Source organism: Cryptotermes secundus, unplaced genomic scaffold, assembly GCF_002891405.2.
Source record: "Cryptotermes secundus unplaced genomic scaffold, Csec_1.0 scaffold2, whole genome shotgun sequence".
Classification (NCBI taxonomy): Eukaryota; Metazoa; Arthropoda; class Insecta; order Blattodea; family Kalotermitidae; genus Cryptotermes; species Cryptotermes secundus.
In genome coordinates this window covers 19,032-36,077 of record NW_019728496.1, presented here as the reverse complement: position 1 = coordinate 36,077, position 17,046 = coordinate 19,032, and the positions used below count along the sequence as shown (strand labels likewise).

General features: G+C 40.8%; 1 protein-coding gene across 5 annotated transcripts in view; it reads left to right on the top strand.

The window, feature by feature from the left end:
* Positions 1 to 15,077, top strand: part of LOC111865117 (nostrin) — an 88,318-nt gene extending 73,241 nt beyond the window's left edge. For all 5 annotated transcript variants that reach the window (XM_023852859.2, XM_023852855.2, XM_023852857.2 and 2 more), the window contains 11 exons: positions 1,119 to 1,204; positions 3,432 to 3,575; positions 4,920 to 5,217; positions 6,160 to 6,248; positions 6,332 to 6,467; positions 7,430 to 7,594; positions 9,231 to 9,383; positions 10,655 to 10,807; positions 11,675 to 11,786; positions 13,505 to 13,681; positions 13,769 to 15,077. In XM_023852859.2, the coding sequence (XP_023708627.1) occupies positions 1,119 to 1,204; positions 3,432 to 3,575; positions 4,920 to 5,217; positions 6,160 to 6,248; positions 6,332 to 6,467; positions 7,430 to 7,594; positions 9,231 to 9,383; positions 10,655 to 10,807; positions 11,675 to 11,786; positions 13,505 to 13,681; positions 13,769 to 13,875 (1,620 nt within the window). In that variant the 3' untranslated portion in view covers positions 13,876 to 15,077. The remainder of the gene's footprint in view (positions 1 to 1,118; positions 1,205 to 3,431; positions 3,576 to 4,919; positions 5,218 to 6,159; positions 6,249 to 6,331; positions 6,468 to 7,429; positions 7,595 to 9,230; positions 9,384 to 10,654; positions 10,808 to 11,674; positions 11,787 to 13,504; positions 13,682 to 13,768) is intronic.
* Positions 15,078 to 17,046: the final 1,969 nt, after the last annotated feature.

The following is a 17,046-nucleotide window of genomic DNA, read 5'->3' as shown; positions in this document are numbered from 1 at the left end:
TTTTTTTTTTTTTTTTTAGTGAATATCAGGAGCCAGAGTTTGCGGCGCACCTCTCTCTTCTGTTGAGCGGGGACACTATTTTCGAAAGACTGTCAGAATGATCGCCCTGTGCAATTAGAAAGCCATGAACAAATGGGAGAGGTGTTTTAGTTCCGGAAACATTGCCTGACTGAAGGCTAATACGTAATAGTGTTCTTTTATTGTGTGTAACATGTTTCATATATTTATTATTAATACATGAATTAAAAATGTAATACACGTCTGTTATGTGAGTAGGAGCCGTAATTGCTATAATTCTCATAGTTTTCATGCTTCTGAAAACATTTCATTAGCGCATTTAAGAATGAACTATTTGTCATATTAACCCTTCTACTAGTACTATATGTGCCGTAGTGATTAGCCTACAGGCTTGATGACCGTGGAAACGGAGTTTGATTTCCGGCAGGAGCAATATATTTCTGTCTAGACCGGCTCTGGGGCCGACCCAGCCGTATATGTAATTTGTAGGGGGAGGGGCTCATTTCCCTGGAGTTAAGCAGGTGGGACGTGAATTTTGCCATTTACCTCCTCCTAGTGCCGAAGTTAAAATTTCACCGAGCTATACTTCCACTCATCCATACGTCTTCATGGCAGCTTGCTTTATTAGGCACAAGGAAAATTTTACTTTACCCCTCTATGTAGTTAATGAGCCCGGGTAGCGTAGCCGGTATAGTGACTGACTACAGACTGAACGACCGAGGGGTCGGAGTTCGAGCCCCGGTGGGGTCAGAATTTTCTCTTCTCCATATCATCCATACCGGCTCTGGGGTCCACAAAACCTATCCAATGGGTACCGGGGTAAAGCGGTAGGGGCGTGAAGCTTACCTCTCACCTCCAGCTAGTGCCGAGGTCAAGAAAATGTGGATCTATACATCCACTCCCCCATGCATCTTCATGGCGTAGTGCTTAGTTAAGCACAGGGACAACTTTACCTTACGCTATTTGCAGGCTGCACAACACGTTCGAGAAGTGACGAGTGCTGCCAATGAGCTGACAGTATAAATGTTTAAGTGATGAGACAAAGCGTATCTCCTTCAGGCGGAAACGCATGTTAACACGGGATCTGCTGATTGTTTCAGGGGCAGAACGGATTTGAGGAACTGCGGCGTTACATCAAGCAGGGCGGCGACTTCTGTAAGGACCTCAGCTCCATATTACAGGAGAGGTACGTGACTCCACGGCGCGTATATGATAGTTACTCATCTGATCAACAAATTTCACACAATATTTCATTGGAATCTGTCCTAAGCCTGTTTAATCCTTGTCTCTAAGACCCATTTTATAGATCTCCTATGCCTACGCCTCCCAAGCAGCCTGCTCCTGAGATTCTACTACAGAATTTATATATTTATTTCTATCTCTCCATGCATGCTACATGCCCCTCCCAAGTCATATCCCTTATTTTAATCGCCCTACTGACATTGGTGAACTGCATACCTTGGAATACAAAGGATAGCTTAGTATTATGATTACCGCGACATCTGGGTTTGATTCCGGGGAGGGGCAGAAATTGGTTTCTGCTTCGTAGCATCCAGATCGGATCTGAAGCCCAACCAGCCTCTTCCCCCGAGGATAAAGCGGCCGGAGAGTGAAGCTACATCTAGTGCCGAGGTTCAGAATGCAAGGAACTCTCCATCTGCTCCCGTGTGTACGTGTCCGTGGTGTGGTACTTAGTTAAGCATAGAGGAAGTTTTGCTTTTTAGCTTTTGTAGTAGAATTTATGAAGCTCCTCACTGTGCAGTTTCCTCGGTCCTTGGGTACAATCATGTACCTGCATGCTATACTTAACCTTTAGGATTTTAAACGCGAGGCGGAAAGGGAAAAGATACGAAACTACACGGCAACATGATGTACGTAAGTACTGCTTCTTAAGCAAGAGGGCCATGCGAGGCCTAGGGATGTGGGTTTGCAACCCCTGAGTAAAACGTTTATATAAGGGCGGCGACAGGATTGGAATACTAATTCAAGCGAGCGTGAAGATTCGCCACTCGCTCCGAGTTACCGTTCAGTGACCCACTGTGTCAAATTGTTGCGCACAGCATGAATTACAGAGTATACGCGTGCGCCATAGGTTTGTTTCCCCCTTCCGGAGTTGAATTCTGTTAAGAAAAATATTTTTCCCTTGTTTATGCTTAACCATGGTAACTGAAAGGTAATTTCCATTTAATTAATGAAGATAAGGTAGAAGAAACATTGTCTCGTCAAGACAATTAAAGAATGGAATAGTGAAGTTGTTCAGATCGCAACTGACTGGTTCTGTGTGAGATATGTCGTTCTTAACATGGAAAGAGTTGTCCGCAGCCATGCGCAGTTGTTAAAGTGAGTGAAAAGTAAAGTAAAAGTATCCCTGTAACAGGCCGTGGAGGTCCATATGGTTGTGAGATGTTTAGATTCGCACATTTTCTAGACATTCGGCTCATACATGGCGGTAAGGTTGTCAGCCTTACGCTCCAGCCGCCCTTTATCCCCCGAAGAATATTCTGGTACTCATTTCTGTTAGAGGCTGAGTCGACCCTAGGGCCATAGTGCTGCTGGAGAGATTAGGTAAATTAAAAAAAATCCAGTGACCTCATCGGAATTCGATCCCGCGACCTTCCGGCTTGTAGCATAGCCTCAACCGTGCCCCCAAGCTATGAGAGATCTGTCAGTAAATGTCGGTACTGCCTGAGTTACCGCTGTCACCTCGACGTGTATGAACACCAGAGACACCTCCTTCGTCTTGCAGTTTGGATACCTTGCTTACTGTCGCTGTTTCAGCCACCAGAATTCCAAAAGACACGTGGGTTCAAGGTTGTTCATGGCATTAAATACTGAATTACCTTATGAAGTTAAGTGGTGAATGAATTCTGGAGGTAAGTTGCCACTCTTACCTCCTGCCTTGGAGGAAACAGACTTCAGAACTTATTGGGATCGGAGACTGGTTCATAGTGACCAATATAATGAGATGATTTTTGGGATAACTCTGCCCTTGGATGAATTCAGGTGGTGAGTGATCACATTCACCCTCCTTCCTCATTTACTCTCAGAGAAACAGACTGTGGGTCCAGTTGTATTGATGGCTGACTGGCTGATAGTGCAAGCATGTAGTTTGGGACAATAACTTCTGCCTTTGACGAATTCTGGAGGTGAGTGTTCACATTCACTCTCAGGGAAACAGACTACAGATCCAGCTGACTGGAATCCAGACTGATCCTGCTTCATCCAGCTGGTGTGGGCAGGTAGTTTGGGATAATAACTTCACTCTATGATGCATCCTGGAGGTATAGGGTAGCTTCACCCTCCAGTTACCTTTACCATTAAAGAGAGGAAGCAAGGAACCTACTGGATAAATGTGGAGGCTGGTTCTGGCCCAACCTGTAGAGTCGAGCCTGCTACTGGTTTTGTTGTTACAGGTCAGAAGCAGAGACACAGTATGCCAAGAGCCTGAGTAAGCTGTCTGGTAAGCTGCTGAAGGCCTCCAAGGACTCTGTGGGGACTGTGAACCAGGCCTGGCAGCGGGCAGGTGCACAGATGGAGGCACAGAGCGAGATTCACAGGTAAGGAACTTCCCCAGGCTTGTGAGGCACAGAAACTGAAGCCAGTCATGCAGCCTGAGGAAGCACCACTTAGTGCTTTAGATGCACAAGAAGAGTGGAAATATGTGCTCTACCAGAGTACATACATTTTCTAAATCTATAGATCCTACTTTTCTGTATATATACAACACTTTTTATAGACACGTAAATTTAGATTGTTTTCTTCTGGGTTATGACTCCATGTAATCTGATGAATGGTTACCATTGTTTCTAGGGAACCTGTTCTCATCCATGTTTGGAGTAGAAGTGAATGTTGAGTCATTATGTTTCTGTAAAATGTTGGAAACCACCTACCACCACTACATGGTGTCGCAATCCAGAAGATAATGACATGGACACTGTGGACCTTGTTTGCTTTACTTTGATGCTGAATGTGGAATAATTTTGTGTCTTCTTTTGTTTTATATAATCACTGATGTCCCCACATTTCACTCTACCATCCTGTGGCTTTAGAATGCTATACACTGTCACCTCGTTTGTAAAATATTTCACTCTGAAATTTTAAGTTATTTTATGGTGTGTCTCCATAACAAAATTTCACATCTAGCTGCAACGTGATATTAATCATCATCATTAAACAGAAAACTGAATAAGTTTTTGTCTGGGCATCATGTTTTACATTACCTGAAGAGAAGTTGCATATTTTTCTAAGATCTCTAACCATGCCATATTTCAGAACTGTATATTTCGTGATCTGGTACAATAGGCCAGAAGTGGCCACAGTAAAAGGAGCTTAGTCCCACCCCACCAACAATAATAATAATAATAATAATAATAATATTTCATGATGTTCTCACCTAAGAAGTCTGCACTACATTGATATTATTGATGATGGGGAATTAAAAAGTACTATGGACTCTGCCGAATGAGTTGGGGTTGGTAAGGAGATTAGTCTAAAAATGAACAGTAACATGAATATTCACCCAGTTGGTGGAAATATCAGCTGATAATATCTGTATGCACTGTGTTGCAGAAGGAATTCCTCATCCCTCTCTTCATGTAGTTGTGTTTCAGCTGTGAAACATTACATAAAGTGTGTTGGCTCAAGTGGTAATGCAGGGCACTGATTATCTTAATAAGATTTTGGGGTCTTCCTCATTCCCTCCAGGAAAATACTGGGGTGGTACATAAAAATATATTGTGACCACTTTCTCTTATGTTACATATTTCCAGTTCATTACCATCCAATCATTCTGTATTACAGCGCTATGAAATAAAGTACAAATAAATTAATGAAATAAGACATCACATTCCAGTTGTGGCTTTGAAAGTTTGGGGCTCCACTGATCTCAAATCTGTTTGTAGGGCATTTGCGACAGCGCTGAGTGAAGAGGTGGTGAAACCATTGCGACAGTTGGTGGAGGCCCAACACCGGATCCGGAAATCAGTGGAAGCAGCTGTAGACAAGACAGGCAAGAGTCTCAGCGAATGGAGGTCAGCTGAAAGCAAAAGCAAGAAACAGAGCTTTCTGTGTGCCCGGGAGAATGAGAAGTTGCAGGATGCCATGTTTGATGTGAAGCTTGGGCGTGCCTCGTCCACCACGCACTTGCATCTGACAGGGACAGGGCAGCAGCAGGCTGGCAAGGACAAGGAGAGTGCTAAGGTATGTTAGTATTTGAGTATCAGCTGCAGTGAGAGAGCTGACAGTGTAGCATCCTCACTAAAGTGACATAGATACAGTACTGCATGAGAAATGGCAAGCATGGCAGAAAACTACAAATATGTGCTGTCGCCTCTTTCTGCCAGGCATCCATATTGGCTTGCAACCTCTTCTCTCGCATGGCGGCCGTCCTTTCTTGGATGGCTCTTGTTTCTGCTCGGGTGGCTTCAGTTTCTGCGACAATCTTTTCTCGCCAGGCGGCCATCTCTTCCCGCCAGGCTTTTCTATCGGCCGACTCATTTTCCTGGTCGGCCCTCATTTCTTTCAGCATCTCATCTGTTCTTTCTTGGCCAGCGCTGATTTTCTTCAGCAAGAGTTCCAACATCTGCTGCATTTCCATTTTTTTTTATAGGACGCGTGTTAAAGTTCGAAGTCACTTCTGACACCAATGTCACGTATTGAGTTCGAATCTTGTCAGTCACGTGTGTAGTTCGATCCCACTTCTGACACCAATGTAGCGTGTTTTGGGTGTGTCACGCTACAAATGAGTTCACGCTGTAGTCTCAATATAGCGAATTTATTCCTTTCGCTCACTTACACACTTTACAATCATTTTCGCCTGCAGTGTCACAATCACTGCTTACAATATTCCGGCGATACTGGACCCAGACGGATATTCCGAAGCTTCTCCTCCGAAGGCTGTTCCGCGACTCACTGTTTCTCGCTGAAGCCGGGCTATCTATAACCTTGCCCGCTGTTAGGCAACGAACCCCCCGTTATAACCATGGAGACTCCTGTTAGAATTACCATGGAGCAATTGTTGTCTCCTCTGTAACGGTCTATTGTAGCGTTTCCATAGAAGTTACTCCTCGGGTTTGCCGACACGTTACAATATAATACAGTGCCCAGTACTGAAGTAAGTGTTTCTTGCTCTGTTGTCTTCAGCTGGAATCGAAACGTCGGAAAGCAGAGGAGGCCGTGAAGAAGGCAGATGTGGAGTACTACACATTCAGCATGAGGGCAGAGCGAGCGAGGTAACTGATGGTGTGTGTAGAGAGAGAGAGCAACTTGAACCTGGAGAGGATAAACTGGGTACTGATGCAGTTCTGTATTGCAGATTAGAGTGGGAGACAGCTGTGATCCGTGGCAGTCACTGTTTCCAGGCGCTAGAAGAGGAGCGCTTGCAACAACTCAAGGACTTAGCGGCATGCTATCTCAATCATCTTCAGGAGATGGGACCAAAAATAGTTCAGGTGAGGCCCTGTTTTTTTGACAGAGATTTACTAATCTTCTGTTGCTAAATATGTGTAGTTGAAATTAGTAGAGAGAGAAGAACAATTTTATATGTTCTTTGCAGGAAGTGTAAAAAAAATGAACTCATACTGGGGAATGTGTGTGTCCAGCCATCCATCTACATGTTTCAGCTCTGATACTGATCAACAAATGTCAGTGATGTTTGGCTTTAGGAGACTGCACTAAACATTGCTGAGTGAAACTGAATTAAAATTAAACACATAATGCAATTACAAGAAGAATAAATTATTTAAATGTTTATTGTTATTATTATTATTATTATTATTATTATTTAAGTTCAGAGATTATTATCAACACATCAGCTTATCAAAATACTCATTTTATTTAAGTAAAACAGCTGTTATCAGTACATCTTATAAGTAAGATCATAAGGCTGCGCCATAGCTCAAGGACTTAGTCGCTGGCTTCCCACTGCGGTGGCCTGGGTTCGATCTCGGGTCTGGTCAAGTGGGTTTTGTGGTGGACAAAGTGGCGCTGGGGCAGGTTTTCTCCAAGTACTTCGGTTTCCCTTGCCAATGTTCATTCCACCGATTGCTCCAAAATCATCCTCACCTATCATCTGGGGCTGGTGCAATAGGCCAGAAGTGGCCACAATACAAGGGACTTAGTCCCACCCCACTAGCAATAAAAAAAAGTAAGATCATAAAACTGTTGTTAACACATCTAATTATCAAAACGCATATTACAATTAACTCCAAAAACTATTATCAGGACATCTACTCTCCAAATCCCACATGTCAGAATGTATGAACTTGTGAATCTTGGCCTCCTACGGTGAGGGAACAATGTAACTGTATTCAGCAAAATATTTGGACTTGAGATGGATACAGGAAGACAGGATAGACAAACTGTTATGTGGCTACTCAATTCTGAGTTGATGTTGCCTGTTATATTATGGTAGGGTGTGGAGCGATTGCGAGAACCAGTGCAGAGTTGTGATGTAGCACGTGACATCCAAACAGTTGTGTCCATCAAGGGCACAGGTCAGCCCATCCCTGAGCAGCTTCTACCAGACTTCTATGCAGAACACATCACTCTTGCCATGAACAGGGATCGCAGACGACAGGTACACGTTCTAGATTCATTTTAAGGTGTGTCAGGCACTGAAACGCAGAAGTAAGATTCCTGAACATAAATTTAGAAAGAGTTGTAGACAGCTGTGATATCAGAAATAAGAATTAGTGATATAAAAATAATGATTTTGGTGTGGGAAGATGGAGACAAAAGGGGTTGGACAGGAGGGAATGGAAAAATGTCTTGGAAGCAGCTAGGGCCAAAATTGGGCTGTAGAGCCATTAGTAGATATAAAACTAGTGAAGTAGGATCTTCTGATCTTCTTTCTATCTTCACAGATTTTCCAGTACTGGGCGCAAAAGCCTGTTACCAATGTCTCCTTGGCCTTTCTGTAGTTCTTTAGCATGTAGGTTCATAATTCCGAGCTATCTTCGGTCCTTTGCCTTCACCCATTTTATCTTCATGACCTTTTCATCTTATTTCATATGTTTTAATTTCTTCATCTGTACTATTAACCTTAAATTTCTTATGTATTTCACTGATGCCCCTCCCCATCGTACATATTCTGAAGTCCTCATTTCTGATGTAATAATAAATGTATTTTGTGTGATTTCAAAAATCTGCTCATGGCCATTAGTTTACAAGAGTGTTTCTATACTAATGCTCTTACCCCCATGGATATTTTCATGTAATATTTCATGTGTTCCTCGCCATTTTGGCTTATTACATATTTTTAAATACTTCAGTTCTCATATTTGTCATATCAGTTTATTGTATAACAGTCTTCCATCTTAATTGACTTGTTCCCTTCAGAGACAACTGTTTTTACATCATTAGCATAAATTTTCCTATCAGAGTCTTTCATTATTAAATTAAATAAAAATATATTTCTTTGTAAATCATCTTTAATTTCTGCAAACACAGTAATGTATAATAAGATCTAAAAGTTTGTGATGATGGTAAATTGTTACAATTAATATGTTGTTGGACATTATCCATCATCTTGTCCAGAGATAGGGGCTAGCTCTGTCTATTGGACCCAACTGAGTAGGTTTACCTGTAGAAGGGGACAGAATCCAGTCCCCGAAACGCTGTGTTTTTTTTTCAAGAAACAGGATGGTTTTTTAAGAACAGACAAGATGATGGATAATGTCCAACAACATATTAATTGTAACAGTAATATATGATAATCTGCCTGCAATAGATGTGGTAACATTTTCCTCCCCACAAAGATACCTTTTGATTTATGCTTTGTCTGTTATCATATTATTTTTGTCCATATACTATTAAATAAATTGGAGGAGGCCCACTTCCTTCTATAAGCCTAGACTTGAGAACTCTGTTCCTGATCAAATATGTTAGTTTCAAGATGTATATACATCCAGTGAGGGTTTTTCTACTTTTCACCCTCATTTCCTCAAAATCTCTGTGAATGAGGGAAATAGTAGATCTCTTTGTGGCCCAAGAGTAAGTTTACCAGATTAGGGTGTGTTGTTAGCTCTAACATACACAGTTCTTTAGCTATATGAGAATTAAGGCCCTGCAGTGAATTCTAAGATTGCAGTCTTCTGACATATGGCACTGTGTAGTGTGGTAGGCAGGTATCCAGACTACACAGCTTCACATACCAGAAGACTGTTATCTTACTTCTTCAACCGTTTATATTTCGATGTTTATGTGACTTGCAGGCACTGGTTAAGTTACTGCAATTGATACGACAAGACTTGGATCGAGAGCGACGAGGCAAGCAGGGGGTTGAGAATCTTGCGCGTGCCCTCCAACAGACACCTACGTTTGGTGCAGAAGACTCACAGCAAAACGTTACAGAAAAGTTGCATCATGTAAGTTTACAGGTATAAGAGGAGAATGAAGACAGCAACTGTGGTGTTATTCTTACTGCAGAAGTTATGTGACCTGCTTTCTAACTTTCATGCAATGGGTATGAAATATTTTAGAAGTACTGAGGATAAGACAAGGAAGGATAAAACTAGAGAGGAACTTGAATTCAGAATTTGTTAATATAAAGAGACAAGGTAGGAAGTGTTGGATCAGAGTACTCACAACAGTGGCTATGAGGAGCTCTAGCTACTGCTGTGTAGTCTAGCAAAATCAACTGATGGTTTAGAGGAAAGTATCATATGCATCTTAAGGGTCTATGAGGAAGCCAAGCAAGAAATCAGGATGAAGCAAGCAGCAAGCAGAGCTGCAGAGTAGCCACTCTTATGAAAGAAATGTTCTGTCTGTTCAATGAGATCTCCAGTATTGTGATTCTCGTTCCCATCATATTTTGAAAATAGAATCTGGTAACTTTCTAGTGATGATGTAAAGGTAAACACCATTATCTGATGATGATGATGCACATTCCAGGATTTTTCAGACATCGTACATAGATAGGGGAATCTGATAGAATCGCCAGTCTCATAGCGTCTTGGGATCAACATCTAATTTAACAATTCATTTTCGGTCTGCACTACAGCTCCCAAAACTTCTGACAAACTTTTGTTTTTTCATTGCATTCCATCTGATGGATACCGAGGCTCTTTTTCCCATGAGTGTGAAATTGACTGTTTGTCTCTATATTATTACATGATGGGGTGTCTATAGATGGGTCTTGGATTGATGATAGATTTACTGAGTTCTTTGACTACACTTTACAATTCACTATAACACACCTACACTAGTGACCACAGTCACGTCTTCAGTAGCCGTTGCTCAGCAGTGGCTTCCAATGGCAGATGTTCCCTTTCCTCTGGATTCCCAGGCTATCCCCAGCCTCAGCTACCAGCTTCTCACAGCAACGTCTTACAACGACTGCCAGCGGTTATCTAACTCACCAACTCACATTCCAACTGACTCCATTCCACTCCACTGACTGACTGAACTGAGCTGTCCTGCTTATAACATCTCAGCATGGATCATACAGAAGACACTGTTCCCCTGTTGCTATTTATGGGCTGTTACCTAGTAATATTTGTTTGTTATGTGGTCGTTGCCTAGCAATGGGTGTACATGAAACATTATATTGCTGAGTTTGGTAATGTGTGAAGCTATACAACTTCAAGACGTCATGCACAGTAACTTTATCTTGCTTCTCGCTTCTTGTGTGTGACAGATGCGGTCAATGCTTACTTACTTGGAAGCAATGCGGTACAAGGTTCAGAGTGCCCTAGCAGAACTGGATGGGCGGGCAAGGGGTGGACACCCACTGGCTGCCCACATACAAGTGACTCGGGACAGACAAGGTCTTCAGCAGAGTGTGCTCAAAGTATGAAACATTTCCTCCACACATGAGATTTAAAGTTCACATGATAATAACTATGAAGTTACTGTCTTCTAGAATTTCATGGTTCCAGTATTTGGTAGATACCAGCATTTTGGTGGATGGAACATGATGCCTCCATCTTCAGGGTAAAGAAGTAAGCCCAGCATGTAAAAATGGTATGGATATATGGAACAAGAGGGCAGGGTGTAGGGCCCTGAATGAACTAGCAATAGTAAGGAGAGTAGATTTTCTGACCACATCCCAGAAGGCAGTCATCTTAATTTTTTCGCAGTTTATGGAATAAGACACAGTTGTGTTCTGCAAGTCTTTACAGCAGAGCCAGCATCTATGATATGCTCAATAATATATTGATATGATCAGTAAATATATTTCACTGCTCAATACTACATGGCTGGCAGCCATGTTTTAATTTAGGTGTAATGATATTGGTGCCGGTCATGGTAGCCAAGCAGTCTAAGGCATCCACTGTCTTCGTTTGCTCGGAAGTCGGGATTGTGGGTCCAAATCCCACTCAGGGCATGGATGTTAAGTGTTTGTTTGTGTGTTTGCATTTTTCTGTGTCTGTGTACAGGTAGAGGCCTTGGAATGAGTTGATCACTTGCCCAAGGAGTCCTACCGAATGTGTAAGATCTAGAAAAACCGAAGTGAACAGAGAAGTTCATGGAGGTAGGCCAAGGCCTAAATTTGGCTGTAGCATCAAAGGAAAAAAACAATGATCCTGGTATTGAGAAAAATATGTAATATCAGAGTGAAACATAATGTATTTGGAATCAGTGTAAGGCATATCAGAAATAGAAAGAAATCTCACTATGAATGGATCATAGCTAGTGAAGAACACAAATTGTGCAGGTCCCTCCATGGGTGAGAGAGGAATCCCTGGACAGGTTAGCTGGAGACTCCCCTGACTGGACAGACAGGGGTACAGCAGATGGTAATTCAGTGCAGCCAGACAGTGACTTTGGTGAGTTGTTATTGAATCGTTAACTGGATTTCTCGTTCAAAATCTGCATTACTTTAGATATAAGAGACACTTAATCTATAAAGTAATATCACAGCTGGTATTATGAATGGTTAATATTTAGGGTTGCCATCTCTTAGATTTTTGGCAAGAGTCCCCCCAGAAAAGGGTTCTCTGTCCAATTACATTAGGTCTGAATTATGGTATCACAAGATATTTATGCACACTAAGTTCTGTTGGCTGATCATATATCATAATTTAAATATTTTAGATGTTATGTATTTCTATTGCAATGGAGTCTTGACATGAATTGTAAATTTTATTGAAAATATTGTTATCTTGACTATGATCCCTTACAAATGCCAGATGAATTTGTTTATAAAAAGAAATCTCTGGACTTGCAAAACTTCTGAGATTTCACTTCTTACGAGTATAACAGCTGGTTTCATGTGCATACAAGCATGTGTAGCCACGCTACAGACACTCACACATACTTGTGTAGATCAGTCTTTCTGGAGGAATGCTGTGAAAACAATGGGACATCTGTTGACATTATTAGCACTTCATCGATATAAATGAAGATTGGGTTACCCATAAGAATAACAGGGCCTGCCTGCCAGATATACTTCTTTCAAGACAAGCCAATCCCAGTGACAGGCATACACATAATTTCAGAATCACTGATTATGAGATTTTTCATTTAGTTGTTGGATGTCAACTTCTTATATTTTATCACATGAAGTATTTAGAAATATACATTCATTCATTCATTCATTCATTCATCAGTAATCTGTCAAGATGACAGGTCCACAGTCTCTTCCAAAACAGTTCCTCCACTTGATGCGATCTAGAGCTTTCTCCTTCAAATGAAAATATCCTCTTCTGTCCCCAAGGTCATCCAGCATCTTCTTACGTCTTCTTCCTCGTCTTCTGGTCACTTCTATCCGCCTCTCTCAGAAAGAAAGTTGCTACCTTACCAAGAGCTAGTTTAAGTGAGGGTTAAAAAAGTTGACTTTGTTCATCCTTAGTCAAAGCAGATCAGTGTCTGTCAGTTTATTGTTCTCATACCGTTACCATGGCTATGAAACACAAAAATGATCAACAGACTGTTTAATAAATTCCAGTCTGTATAAAAAATATCAGAATTGAAGCGAACAGTGTCTGAAGGCCTATTTTGGGTTATATTTATCTAAACTAAGATCTAGATTTTGTGACGATGGTACATTAATACAAATATTGTGTTTCTGAACATTTCCATCATCCTGTTTTTATTTAAGAACACAACGTTTCAGACACCTGCACCAACACAAGATAGGAATTATTTCTATCGATCGGACCTAACTGAGTAGGTTTTACATGAAGACGACAGAATCCATTCTGCAAAAGTTGTGTTTTTAAAAAAAACTGGATTCTGGATAATGTCCGGAAACATAATATTTATATTTATCTAATTGTTTTAACTTAATGGAGCAGAAGGGATGAGAGGGGAGAGGATGTAAGCTAGGCAAATAAAAGTGATGGGGAAAGAATAAGGGAAAGGGTAAGACAGGAGCTAAAGGTACAGACATTGATAAAAGGAAATGAAGAGACTTCCTATTGAATTTTCAGTGGCCATGAGATTAGTGTTAAATATTTGGGTATATGAAGCTTTGGAGCTAACAAAATGGTCTAGAGTGGGCTCATTTTAATGTGGATATGCTAACCAGAATGCCTGTGTTCAGATGAGTTCTCCAGTCAGGGCAGTGAGAAGGAATACCAGAGCAGTGTGCTGACCCAGTGCCCAGTCATCTCTGAGTGCGCCAGTGCCCCAAGTGTGGGTGCCACTCCCAGCACTGGACAGTGTCGAGCCCTCTATGAGTATACAGCCAATTTGTATGACGAGCTGAACTTGCAACCAGGTATGTGGGTTCTGTATTAGCTATGAAGTATTTAATTATACAAACAACTAAAAATAATTATCATTTTATGAACTAATATAATTACAGGTGATGTAATCAAGATTCATGACAAGCAAGCAGATGGCTGGTGGCTTGGGGAACTGAATGGTGTTGTGGGCATCTTCCCTGCAACATATGTACAAGAGATGGACTGACAGCCTAGTGTCTCCCTTAAATGTGTTCTGTCATGAGGCAGAGGCTTTAGAAATTCAAGATCTGTATCATATGATTACTGAAGTAAGCCTGTCACTGGAGAGATTGGATTTTGGACAGCGTTGGCAGGTAGTTGGCATTTTTTAAAGTGCCATGTGCATAGTTAGTTTGTAAGGAGTAACACGTGTTACTTTGCAGGTGAGGTGTGTTTTTCACTTCCCTTCCCTTGAGACCGAGCATTTGTTCTGTCCATGAACATTTAGACGGATGGATGCAAACTGCTGCAGTGTGTTAGAACTGCTGTTGACATAACCATGTTGTATGATGTAACATGTTAATGGGTCAATGTCTTGAAGCTCAAAGTGCCAACATATGGGATCCAGTGGATGAAGTTATCACTTTGGATTCAAAGTATAGTAACATTAAGCAAATGTTGTCTTTTTCCCGTTATAATGGATTTATTTGAAGCCGTGTGTAATATAGTGACTGGATGCAATGCTAATGAATGGAAACACGTGTTTAGTTTGGACTTGTTCTGTTAAACTATTTTGCTGTGGTTGATAGAACTGTCATGGTCTATCAGTAGATACGAAGAAATCTGTTACTTTAATGTACTCTATCGTCTCAGAATTGTATACCAGGACGATTGCGAATGTCACAGGTTCAGTGGCAGGTACCACTCACTTAACACCACAAGCATCAAAGTTAAGAAGTTAAAAGTGAAGACATTTGGAGATTAAACTGACAACATTCATTCTCTAAAACGTGCAAGTCTGGCATTGACTTCATGTGATGGTATGGAGTTACGGTAAACTCATCAGAATGTGTGTGCTGAATTCAGAATGAAAGGGATGAACATACCATGTATGGTGAATGAATGGTCAGAAAGTAAGTTTACAAGGTGTACAATCTTGAAATCAAATGACCTAGTTTTATTGTGCAGGCATTGGAGGGATATGTTAGTCACCACTGGTGACGCCGCATGTTGATTCACCTTCCAAATTATTTGAACATGGCTACTAAACTGAAACTGGAGTCAATAAAAGGGACATGAACTATCTTGACAGGAAATATAAAAAGTCATCACTGATATAAGTGTCTCATTTTGTATAGATCATGTCAGAAAGCACTAGGATGACAATAGTCACCTGGCATTTTTCATATCAGGGATTTAATAAAAACCTTACTTCCTGACTGACCCTCATATCATATCATTGAGCTGTTCACTAATTAACGTTAAACCCGAAGAATACTGTTGTTTGGGACGTAGCGCTGTGTAGTCTGTGGAAATCCCAGAAGACAATACTCTTCATAACCACCGCTGTGAGAACCTCAAATCCAACATTAAACTTGTTTGTTTTGTTATACTTTGGCAGTTGTTTAAATGAAAGAACAAATTTTATGGAAAATGTTAAAATTAAGCGGATAGTTCTTTTTGAAGATATGTGCCTTCTTGTAAACAAGGTCTGGAATGGAAGCATTCTTATCGAGGACTTAGAGATACACACAACTCTGTAACAGAATTCAATACCATGGATTCCCCAAGTCTTGCTATGCGTAAGGAAGGTTAACTGTGAAGATTACTGTCTTTTTGATGTGGCACTATGTAAACTGGTAGGAAGGTACTGATATTTCAGAGAAACCTGTTATCTTCATCTTTAGGTTAAAAGAATAAGCCACATGGAAAAACTAGGGTACATAATACAGGGAAAGGAAATGGTGCTATGTACAAGCCAATAGGGAATAATGCCCAAAAGTGTGTGGCCAAATGGGGGGAGGGGGAAAGAGGTAAGAAAATTTTTTGGGGGGGGGGAAGACTGGATAGTACATGGTTTCAAAACCCTGTATTATTCAATCTTCTATCTTAAAAGGTTCTGTTTTTCTCACTTCTGTTCCTCATGAAAATATTTCTCTTGCTTCATTCCCCACCAGATGTTTAGCTCCACTCTTTTAGGGGCCACCATCTCCCGCTGGTTCCTTGCAGCACCCATTCCTCCCCCTTCATCTATAAAAGTCGTCCTGTGTGGCTCAAGATGAAGGCAGTAGGTTTCTTTGAAATGTTAGTGCCTTTCTACTTGACTACATGCTGACATAACCCAGAAGACAGCAATCTTAATGTTCATTGCCCTAAACCTCACAAGTTTTACTGCATTTGAGCTATTAGATTATCAGATCATATGTAGTAGCAAGTCAACAGAACAGCTGTATCTACAAACGAGACCGCACAAGTGCTGTACCATTGTACAAGCTCTGACTGTGGAAGGAAAATACATACTTTCTCACTAGTTGTGACAGTTGTTACTTCAGAGTAACTCAGTGGTTTAGATAACTTGTGAAAAGCATATCTTGCTGAGTAGATGTCGCAGGTTATTGGTCTCTGGGGATATCTGATGCAGAAATTTGGTAATATACTGGTATTCATCTTCAAGCCTTTTAAATAAGTAAAATGTTCACAATGGCACTAATCTTGATTAATGCTTTAGAAAACCGTTTATCTGATTATCCCACTTTTCGAAGCACAATTATTATAACTTCTTGTTCAGCAATGTTCAGAATTCTCATTATTTTTTCTGTGGTTTATTTTATGATGCTGTTAGTATCTGGACTACAGAGTGTTGAATGGTAGGATGATGAATGGGTAAGATTTTGGAAGGACGAGATCAAGGCCAAGTGTGGCACTATCCTGGAATTTATCTGGCAGGACAGGAAAACCACAAGAAACCTGTCACGATAGCCTGTGTCCCAGCCAAGATTCAAACCGAGTACCTACCTCCTGAATACAAGTCTAGAGTATTACTGTTTCACCAGCCTATTAAGTCAAAAGTAATAATACCTACTTTGATTACATTAACAGTCTTTAAACTAGTCTCAGAGATGAGAACAATTTGTATCTTATATTTTTGTATTCTGTCATCTCCCAAATACTTGCAGAAGTTACCAGTATCTTTCATTTTCACAAATACCTAAATAAAGATTCCTCCTCCTTTCAAGTCATGTGTATATATAAACCAATTTTGGTAAGAGGACCCAAAATATCTGCAATTGGTCACGATACTGGGCCACAACCTAAAACCTGATTCCATAAGAATTTAATTAAAGTTAATCAAACAAGTTGTCTCAGATGGTTTCATTTAATTACTATAATGTATAGTATCTTGGTAGCTATGAAAGAT